This window comes from Montipora capricornis, chromosome 7 (genome assembly GCF_036669925.1).
Source record: "Montipora capricornis isolate CH-2021 chromosome 7, ASM3666992v2, whole genome shotgun sequence".
NCBI classification, from domain to species: Eukaryota; Metazoa; Cnidaria; class Anthozoa; order Scleractinia; family Acroporidae; genus Montipora; species Montipora capricornis.
The window spans coordinates 23,712,554-23,724,245 of NC_090889.1; the positions used below are offsets into that span (position 1 = coordinate 23,712,554).

General features: G+C 39.0%; 1 protein-coding gene across 1 annotated transcript in view; it reads right to left on the reverse strand.

Moving 5' to 3' along the window:
* The window catches only part of LOC138056498 (voltage-dependent L-type calcium channel subunit alpha-1D-like), a 59,173-nt gene that overhangs the window by 31,861 nt on the left and 15,620 nt on the right, over positions 1–11,692 (reverse strand). The window contains 5 exon segments of the mRNA XM_068902315.1: positions 282–442; positions 1,630–1,690; positions 1,693–1,724; positions 2,827–2,896; positions 3,794–3,909. Coding sequence (XP_068758416.1) covers positions 282–442; positions 1,630–1,690; positions 1,693–1,724; positions 2,827–2,896; positions 3,794–3,909 — 440 coding nt within the window.

The window sequence follows — 11,692 nt, forward strand, 5'->3', positions numbered from 1 at the left end:
GATCTCTCAGTTTACTAGAAATGACTGAAGATATGTGGCATTTCCAGGAGCCATTACTTGGCGCGTACTTCCTCGACAAACCGTTTTCACTAACCGAGTAATGTGACCTTCATGGGAAATTGTTAAATAGCTGACGACAAAGCGAGTCACGGGATCTTCGGCGTTTGAAATTTGCGCTGCGAAAGCTCTTAGTAGAGAATACGCTAGCTCAGAAGTCAGCGGAAAACCTGGATCATAGAAAGTTTACTGGTGGGACAACTCCGATAAATACAACTTCTTACCTAAAAAATTTGTAAGAAAAGGTGGTTGGCCATAATGTTCCAACGCCAAAGTTAGAGAATTCAAAAATACAACTACAATGACAATCCAATAAAACGCTTGAGTTTTAACTGCTCTACGAAGCTCTCTTCTGGTACGATGGTGCCATCGTTTTAATGTTTTCCTGTAATGAAACAAAAAAACGACAGGTACTGCGCTATTCATAAAGTTGTTTATTCTAATTATTATTATTATTATTATTATTATTATTATTATTATTATTATTATTGTTGTTGTTGTTGTTGTTGTTTGTTTCCGACACGAACCATGACAAAGACCCTATGCTAAAACTACTCACACAATGAAACATACGTATGTAAGGCTAGCCACATAATTATCCATTGTGAAATTCTTACACACAATAAATTGACGGTAAAAAGAATAAAGAACCTACTTCTTAAGGTGGCTCAAACCACTTTCAACGTACTTATTAGAAGGCACTTCAACGGTATATCCTGTATTAGTAATGTTATGGTAGCATATGAAACACCATTTATTAAGACGCGCTCAATATTGTGACGTGGCAATGGGAAAACCCCGTAAAAACACCCTTTATGTTGTGTTTATTTGCTCATATCTCACTAACGAACTCAGTGACCCCTAATGTTTTTGCTGATTAGTGATCAGAAGGCCAAGATGACACTTTCTGCAAAGTTTACAAAAATTCTGTGGAGCGGGTTAAGAGCCACCTTAATGCCAGGAATTTTTTTTTTCTGGTTCTGATTCATCTTCACAGAACTTTTTTAAGCTTTGCAAAAATTTCATCTTAGACTTCTGGTCAGTCTCCAGCAATAACAAATGGAAGTCACCGAGTACGTTTTTGACATATGATCAACGAAAGCCAAGGGGCTTTCCCGTTTCCAAGGTAACTCATGACGTCATGATAATGACCGCATTTTGTTTGGAAATAATCGGTGCTTCATATGGTACCATAACATTGCTGTTACGTGGTACAGTATTTGCAGCGGCAATCGTTCTAAAGGGAGTGTCGTCTCAAAATGTTGAAACCGGTTTGAGGCATCTTAATTTTTTTAACAGAATTGTTTTGAGCTCGAACCTTGAAAGGTTTAGCATATTATCAAAACTGAGAAATTCAAATCAACTTAACTGGAATAAGCAACAAAGTTAGCTGTTTGCAAAACGCACTGGAATGGACTTCAAGACCATCGAAGAGAGCTCTAGTTGGTGGGTGCAGTGGATTTTGCCTGATTCGCGTGCAAGGGGGCGTGTTCACACGTGCGCGCGATCTCAAATCACTCTCCTTCTTGCTCCAAGAACATCGCTGCATGACCAAAATAGCAAAACACTTACTTTTCATTATGACACCAGCCATGATGTGCTTCTGGCACTGCTATTTCTTGCCGTTCATTTTATCTACCATTTCTATGTCAATTCTTGAAGTCTCGCTGGGAAATGCAAACAAAGCGGTCTTTAAAACCGTTTAAAGACTGGTCCATTTTCAACGACGCCGCAACTTTTATAGGATCGCTTTCAAAGGGGGAAAATTTTCCTTCTTGTACGTGTGTGTCACTACGATACGAACTTCGAGCTGGGTAGGCTCAGTGGTTGCATTGACGGAAATGCGGTGACTTTTATTAACACAAGAGAGTCTTTTGGAGTTTTGATTCTTATAGCACGCGCATTATAGTTTTTTTCAGCTCTAAAATGTAAAGGTTTCGTTTATATCACTGTTCGAGTTTGGTTAACAGTTACTTATCCATAGCAAGCGAAGTGAGAAATGGATCTCTTTCCTGATTAAACTAAAATGTATTTCATATGTGGCACATATAAAATACATTTTAAGCGCTATTTCTGTTGACAGCAACTATTTATTGAATTGAACTTTAACCGAATGGGAGCGTGTTGATTGTCATTTGTCACGGCACTGTACGCGCTTCTCTCAATAATTTTGTCCTTTATGTGATAATCATGTAATCGCAATGTGCCCTCGTGCAATTAAGGCTATAACTTTCACTTGTATTTTCAAAGTTTTCTAAATTTTGTGAAAACTTTCAAAATACGCGTGAAATTAACCTTAATTGCCCTCGGACCCATGCGATTAGATATACTAATCAATTAGTGGGACCCTTGTGCTCGGCAAGATAAGCTTAAAAATTTCATTAAGTGGCAATCATTCTTACCCCGATTGCGTCTGTGTTACAGAAATGCATTCATACATGCTTAATTGACCACTCCCCATAGCGGCATTTCAGGGCCTGAAACAGCAGCAACTGTTCAAAACCCCAACTGGGCCTACACCTTTTTGTCATCGTCCAAGAGGTCAATCAATTCGAACCATTTGCAGAAGTGATTGCAAAGGCAGTACATGTACTTTCTTCTCATTTTTCTTAAGAGCCTGAGCGACAGATGCACCGGCTCGAGATTGAACCCGCGACCCGCGTCCTCCCATACGGTACAATTCCCATGCTCTACCTGCTGGGATAAGCGGTCGAAGATGGCCCTTTTCAACAGGCACAGCACACAACTGTTACAACAAGCAAAGTTTACTCCTTACAAGTTCTTCTTGAGCTTTTCGATTCGTCACCAGTCTCACTCTCACTGTCGCCTTCGATGTCCTCTGTTGTGACAAAGAAAACAATACTTTTGCTTCAAAAAAGCGCGGAGTAATTAGAAGTCTGTTGTAATAGCGGTCCGGTTACAACCGTTAACGTCTACCTCTAAAAAACGCTATTATTCAGTGAATTAATGGATTTTTTAATCAAACCTTTTAGCCTTGTGCTCTCCAAACTTCCAGCGTTCTTCAATCAGTTATTTTTACTCTGTATATTTCTTTTTCTTTCTATGTAATCTCCTTCGCTTTTTTTCTTTTTCGTGAGATAAAAGTTCAATTTTCACAAAATTTAATGTTCTGTCAAAAATGTTGCCATACATACGTACTTAGTTGACCGTTCCCCATAGGGGCTTTCCAGGGCCAATGAAACACAACGAAACGACGGAACAGAATAACAACAACAACTGTTAAGAATCCCAACTGGCCGGACACAAACCAGTTGGCTATTTACAGGTGCAGTTGACAAGTTGAACCAGGGACTACCAGGAACAAATTCAACGAGTGGTCTTGTGAACGTGTCTTGAAACCGGGATCCCGGAATTCCAAGGCAAGCACCCAAACCAAAGGGCCGCAATGCCCCCTCAAGTCCCAGATGTTCTAATGTTCAAAGATTCCAGTATTTCCTCAAATAACCGAGAATACGCGCCCTCTTTAACGTGAAGTATATTAATTTTAATAGTCAGGCACCAGTTATTCGAAGGAGGGATAGCACTGTTAACTGGATAAATCACTATCCACTGGATAACTCAATTGGTTTTATTTGCTAGTGTCTATCCACTGAATAGTGATTTCTCCGGTGGATACCGCTATCCACCCATGGAACAACTGGGGCATGGACAGTAACTTATCCACCGGATAAAGACATCCAGCCTTTTAAACAACTGAGACCAGAAGCACAAATACCTGCTTGCGTAATCCAGTCAAGATACCCATTATATGCATCTTCGACTTGCTGCTTTTCCCTAAATTTCTGAAATTCGCCACTTTTCTGAGCTCTAGCTTTTTCTTTGGCAAATTCCCTGCGGAAAAAAAGACATGGTCTCGATAATCTATTCTAGTGTCCTTCAAAATAATCCGCCATAGGTCAGGTCATAGCGCCCAGCTCTTCGAATCCTGTGTGGTTTGTTTAGCGTCCCACAAAGGGTTACACCGTCGTAGCCTGTCCAACGACGGCAAAACAAAAAAAGCGGAAATATAGGCGAGCGACGAGCTGCTAGTTTTGTGGGTGCCAGCTTCGCAACTCGCCGCTAACATATCCACCATATCGCGTTCGCAACTTCCGCGTTCGTATAAAAGATTTTGAGCTGAAGAGCGACTGTTTGTAAAACAAGTGTTATGAAACAGGGTTCCCCTTTTTGAACAACTGTCCACAAATGCAGACAACGAAGAGAATCGTTTATTGAAAGAATCATTTGTGTCTCTCTGGTGTGTCAGTTTTAATACTTCTAGATTTAACATAAACTATTAAGATAACTGTTTCCCTTAATAGACCTCTTTAGCTTGTACATTTTGTTTCCCCATTTCAAACCACGTAATGTTACTCCAAGGAAAAGTTTCTTTCAATGTCGTTTTATGTACGTGCGTATTTACGCATAACTTATGAAAAAAACAGAAGGAAAATTCCCTTGAGAACATCGCGTGGTCTGAAATTTGAAAACAAAACGTACAAGCTAAAGAGGTCTATTAAAATACCCTAGCCTTAACAAAACAGTACCATTTTAAATAGGCAAGTGGCATTGAAACATTTCGTGACGTTTATCAAACTTGCGCGGGCGTCTTGTTAAACGCGTTTCTGGACGGAAATGTGGGATTTGACACACTCAAGCAGGAAAAATTGGACCAAAGACGACTGTCACTCATACTCCGTTCAATTATTTTTCACCCTCAGGTTAACGTCAGAACCTTTTTTCGCATTTTGAGAAATAAATGAAATTTTTTTCAAAAACAGTATTTTTTAGCTGTCTATTATAGCGATGTTCGATCAAGTGTCGAAAAAAATTACTACGCAAATGCAATTGGCTAGTTTCGAATTGGGGAATATTTGGCATTTTTGTTTTTAAAGCCTGGTTTTCACTAGCGATGCATGCACAAAGGCAAGCTTTTGCTTCTGAGCGATCGAAATGCGTTACACTTTTTATGTGTGACAGCCTGCTGATTGCCTCTTTCTGATTGGACGCCGTTCAAGTTGGAACACATAAAAAGTGTCACGCATTTCGATCGCTCAGAAGGTATGAAATTTTGATATTCTTCGAGGGCTAGCTCCGGGCCATTTGAATGAATTTTCGAGCGAGGAGTACACAAGGAAGCGCGAATCTTTCGGCCATTCTCCTGCGAAGTTTGAAAGCGGAGCGATACGAGTTTCTGGGGAAAAATCCCCCCGGCGCTGGAGCCGTTGAAAAATTAGCTTCCACCTTGTCCTTCTATTGAGAGGCACAGTAAAGAGCGAACTCGAGATCTTCCAAATCGCTCAAAATACAACTTGTGAGGCGAAAGAACGACAGTTAACCGCCGGTAAGGTAATACAACGTTTATTTAGCGTTAGACCATGCACATGCAGTGTACTGTATTTATCTATATATCGCTACCAGCCAGGACCCCACGAGTCTTCTACTGCCTCTCGCCAGGAGTTCATCGGTCCCATACTTGACCTAGGAGTCAATACTTTCCCGAGTAGATTTATTTATAGAGCGCCTCCGTTGGGAGACTAAGCACGCCAACTGTTGTACATGTAAAACGTAAAGAGCTATCTCAGCGTCAGAGAAATATGATGCTTGTCGCAGGAAAAACCTGTTCTTAATAATAAATTTACTTGGGAAATGGTTGACTCAAGGAATAAGTGGAGATAGAGGGTCCCCTTGAGAAAATCCTGCTATAGCATACTGACAGAGCATGCAAACTAGTCATTAGTGTGTCAACATCATGGGTTCGACTCCCCTTCATATTTTTTCCAGGTAGTGTCACTCATGGCTACACCTCTTTATAAATACAGTCATACATACCCACTAAGAACACCAAGAACTAAATTGAGAACGAAAAAGGAGCCCCAGATTATAAGCGTGACAAAGTAGATCCAGGGCCAGGAATTACCAACAGCATCATTAATCTGTTCAAAGAAGAAAAGGAATTGGTACAGTAAGTGCTATCATAATCAACAATTTTCAAGAACTTCAAGATTGATTTAGGTTCACACTGTAGCCAGGTTTGACGACTGTAACTTCAACCATACAACTGTTACATATCTGCAACATAAGGGTTGTCCAATCTACCCACAAAGAGTCGGATCGTGGCAGGTGGATTCAATTCAATTGACTTGTCTCTACACGTCTATCCAAGTGATGCTGACTCAACCCATCTTTCCAAAAGTCGGTTCGTGTTACAGGAAGTCAGTTTGCGAGTGATCCTTTGAAAATTCAGCAAATGCGGAGGGTAGAAAATGTTGGCAGATCGACTCGGTCCGATCAACTCAAGTCAAGTTGTCAATCGGAGTCGACCCAACACGACCCGTATTGGTATAGCCAAGCTGGGTCAACTCAACCCAACTCGCATTGTCTAGGATATAGACGATCTGACTCAGATTGGGTGTACTGAACATGGATGGCAACATCCAAGCTCCATGATCCCCCAAGGAAAGTAGAACTACAACATGTAAGTATTACAAATATTTTACCCTTGGACTGGCCTTGAAAACAAACTTGAAATAACTTTAAATTTAACAAGGCCCAAAGGAAGGCCTAAGTATGTATTGGTCAAATCAAAGTTACATTGATCATCCTATTTCACCCACCCCTCCCCCATCATCATCAACATCACCAGCCTATCCCCCGTGTTTTCATGCACATCTAGGGCATTCGACTCTTTGTCTGTTGACTCCTGGTTAACCGTATTGGAACAGTATTCAGAACTTAGGTACAACAGTCAAAGAGTATAAAAGACTCTCTTATGTCAATGGACCAATAGTGGGGTAAGGAAGTTGCCCAAGAGGAATGCAGAGATTGATTTCCCCCGTCAGAGGAAAATACACCATTTACTTCAACCACATGCTTCTGAACCGTACATGTACATGACATCAGTCCACCCCTCAAGAGTGATGCATTGAAACACTGTCATACAAGCCAGACCAATATTATCAAAATTTGTTATTCCATAGTTAGGGCCTTTCCAGCCTCCTTCGCAGACTTGTCCCTTGCTATCATCACAATGGAATCCTGAGCCACCAGAACTGCACGGTGTGGTTCTTCCATAGCTTCTGCACCTGTAAATTTAGAAACAGAATAGTTCAAGCGGAAAATGCTGTATCAAATAACAGTTGTTATGATGTACATTGTATACAAAATACGTGCATAATCTCACCAGTATGTTGTCGTAACACGTCTTGTGAAGGCGACCCATAAACAACTCAACACCAATAATTGCATAAATTATAACAACAAAGACAACCAGCAGAGCAATATGAAAAAGAGGAATTAAAGCTTTGATGATGGAATTCAGCACAACTTGTAAACCTGAAGAAAAGAAAATTACAAATGCAGGGATGAGGTGTATATATCGACTCAAGACCTACCCTGTAGATAACTGACCTACTACATTGTAGTTTACCAGGAGTTCTAATAGCTCAATGGGTAGATCATCTTACTGGTGTTATTGAGGTTTTAGGGTCGAATCCTGCCTAGCAGTTCTTTCACACATTGCTAAGCCATTACTTTCCCATGAGGTATACAGATTTAACATCTAACATGGAATGCTCAACATGAAGATAATTATCTTTAGAAGGGCATGTATATGTAAATATCTCTATACCCTCCAGTAGGTTGATAAGGTCTGTTGGTCTGTTTTCAAGTACAGTGTATAAATCTCTGTTATAATATTCATGCTTGATAGCGCTGCTTGTGTTGGCCAGCCAATTTTCCTGAATCCTATCGAGTCAGTTCAGAAAAAGCTCCCAGCCTAAAATTTCCACACACGGCATACAACACGCTGCTAACCACCCCAGGTCTCATGCATCTTAGTGAAGAGGGAAGTTATTGTGTATCAAATTCATTGTACCCCTGCCCCCTCCTCTCCCCTTCCCCACCACCCCCCCCCCCCAAGCTCCTTTACCAAGTTATAAGTTCCAGGAAATTAGACGCAAATTTGGGTACATTTGGTGCTTCCCTCCAGAGAAGGGCTAATGCTCAAACAATCGTCTTCTTATCTCCACTTCTTCTTATCTGCATTTCTATGCTCTCCTCACTCGATGTCAGACCGCAATACTATTTTTATGGAAAATAACCCCATTACTGTTTAATTATCTGTAATTCACTTACTTGGGACACCAGAGACCAATCTAAGAGGTCTAAGAACTCTGAATGCTCTGAGTGCCTTAACGTCAAAGCTTCCAGAGCTCAAAAATGCTTTTACTAAAATAGTCGCTAATCTGTAAAAAAATAGTAAAACAAAATATCCAAATTACAAAGTTATTTCAGTCAGACTACCTTAACAGATACATAATTTGTACTGGAAAAAAGAAGCATAACGTGCAGAAAATTAAGAGACGAAAGTTATTCATTTTTAATCTCTTGGATATAAAACAGAGAAAGAGAGTAGAATGTGACAGACTAAATTGACCAATTACAGAATAATTGCAAATCTAAGGGATAAGAATGGAATTGAGTCCTCTACAGATCCAATGATGTTAATGATTGTAAGAAAACTGCATACTCTAAGTGGGAAATATGAATTTAAACGGCTAAAAGATCATGATAGTTTTTAAGTAGTTACTAAAGTTCTCCAGCAGCTGCCTGACAGTGAAACAAGGCAAGTCTTGTTGCATGTCATAAATTTATCAGCAGGTGTCTCAGGCAACTAACTTAAAATGTCCCCCGTGTCTTCTCTTGACAATATTTTGACACAAGAACATGGTATTACCAGACAGGGACAACAGCCTAGAACTCAAAAGCACTTTTGTTGCTGCACTCTCACCCATCATCATCAAAATCATCATGATCATATCTTTGTTTGTCCTCAGATTTTAAAGTGGCTTGGCGTAGCTAGTATTTCAGGGCCAGTTGTTCAAAAGCCGATTAACTTAATCCAGGATTAGCGTAAACCTTTGTTTCATGTTTTCAACTTTTTGGTGAAAATTTGTTTTGCTTATTTTTGTTTTTCAAGATTGACTTCTTCTAATGTAAAGTTCGGTCGAATATCAGTGTTGACCAGCATTTGGGAGTAGAGAAACTCCTTGGTTAATTAACGTAAATTGGCATTTGAACAACCTGTCCATGGGCGTTTACTCTCCCAATCATGTTATTCCAGAGAGGGCAGACCACAAAACCAGAAACTCTATGCAACTGGGAAAATGTGGGTTCTTTTATGTCCCAAAGCTTATGACATTGGAAGCTTGTGAGGTGTGGCCTACAGTTTATTATCCTTATCTGACAGCACTAGAGAGTCTACCATTTGCAGATGTCCTTTTTTTTTTTTTACAAAGGCAGCACTGTCTTCTCCTCAGTTCGTATAAGACCCTGAACTTTGGTCCTGTAACTGATATATAATCCGTCAGTCCTCGTAAATTGCCTGAGTCATTCAGCTGAAACATGTTTATAAAGTGTTTTTCAATACTTTTTGCTTGTAAAGTTTTCATCAGGTGGTGTTCAGTGACATTTGGTTTGGGTTTCAATAATAAGAGCCACCCATAATAATTTGTTGTGATAAAAGCCAAACTCATTGTATTATTATACATTCATGATATTGTGTCAAGGTCACAGAGAGAGCTCAGCAATATTTTTGATTAGGAGGTGGTCCAATAGGTGGATAGTTGTTCAACTGGTTGAATGAAACTGGTCACCTCAAATACACAAAACAAACTAATGACTTAATGCCTGTAAATGGAAACATGCTCTTAACGAACAATGTACATTCATGATTTGACATGCAAAACCTCCAACTATAAATAAAATAATTGATCATTTACATAGAAGCAAATACAAGAAAGTTCTTTGTCGAAGATAATGAGACAACATTATCACTGAACCACATCAAAACAACTATGTCACTCTATTACTTACCTAGAATCACTACCCACACAGGAAAAAATAAACTATTCTGTCTAATATATATTTGGCAATGAATTGAGTGATCAAATGTCGTAATATGAGAATTTACCTGTACTACATCTAATACTTGGTGTATCACAAACCCAGACACTGCATCACTTGACAAAATAATAATATAGATTCCTTTTTGTTTTGATACCATAAATAATTCATTAATTTCCTTTTATTTGAACAAACTGAAAGATCGTAAACTTACCCGACCACTACCAATTACAAATCTAAAATATTCCATCCCTTGCGAAGTAAGCTCCATGATGAAAGAGGAATCCATAGGCAATGATCTTTAAACCAGCTTCGAGGGTGAAGACAGCTAAAACACATATTCAGCGATTTCCTGTAGTAAAGCAAATGATAATTTGGTTCCCAGTGGACAGTGGTGTGTGCTTGTAACGTCTTTAATGTGTAACATAATTTTACCACCATATAAGTCAAATTCACAATACTTTTTATAATTCCTGATTATCCTTGAATGTCTGTGATCATTGTAAACATAATTGCAGATAAAAATGTACACAGACAGAGGCTGTTTGGTTTAATGAATTCATGAAAATTTCCGGTTTGCAACTTGCAACTTGCCAAAACTTGGTTAACCAAGTGGACAGTGGTGTGTGCTTGTCACATCTTGTTTACTGTGTCCCTAATTTTACACCAGAAAAGTCAAATTCGCAATAGTTTTTATAATTTCCTGATTATCCTTGAATGTCTGGATCATTGCAACACCCATACAGCTAAAAAATGTACACAGACAGAGCTTTTTTGGTTGGAATGAACTTATGAAATTTTCAGGTTTTCAACTTTGGCCGAAAAATCTAGCCTGCACTGCATGTATTTTCATGTTAACGGTTAGTTCCCTGAGGCTAATAACTGGCTAATAATAGTAATTCTCTGCAATCACCTGGGCTTGAAATATATTTTCCTTACAAGGAAAAAACAATGATGTCACGTTGAAAAGAAAAGGAGGATCTTTCGACACCCACACAGTACATTTACAAATCAGATAAACAATATTTTTCCTGTATTCAACCTGAACACTTTGCTACAAACGTCATTGCTGCCGCACAAAAAAGGGAATTTGGATTATTTTTTCAATGATTCTTTTTCAGATGGGAGAAGCTCATTTTGTAGGTGGAATAGTGTAAACAATTAAAGCGATTTTGTTGTCGGTCGAAGTCAGGCATCAACAAAGTGTTAAAATCGTCCACGAATCACCGCTAGTAATTATGACGAAATCGGCGACAATTAGTAATTGCGGACCCAGTCAGACATAACAGTACTTTATTTTACCAAAGAAACTATCTTCTTCAAAACTGTTTTTAAAACCGAATGAATTTTTTTCAGATGGGAGAATTTCATTTTGCAGCGAATAGTGTAAAAACATTTTAAGCGATTTTTCGATGTAATTCAACACATTGCTCAAAACGGTGTTAAAAGTGTCCACGAATCACCGCTAGCACTTAGGAACGAAATCCGGCGGACCAAAAATAGTAACTGAGGTCCCATAAATAACATAATTTAACTTATTTTATCAAAAGAAACCCTATCTTCTATTCTTCAAAACTGTTTGTAACCAAATGAATTTCGAAAATGTACATCTCAGATGAGCTGAACTTGACGAATGTCACCATTCTTTCTTTCAACCTAAAGATGAACCCAGATCCTCAATCGAACTTACCTTCATGTGACAAATGTGTAATCTTTGTTTGATTAAAAA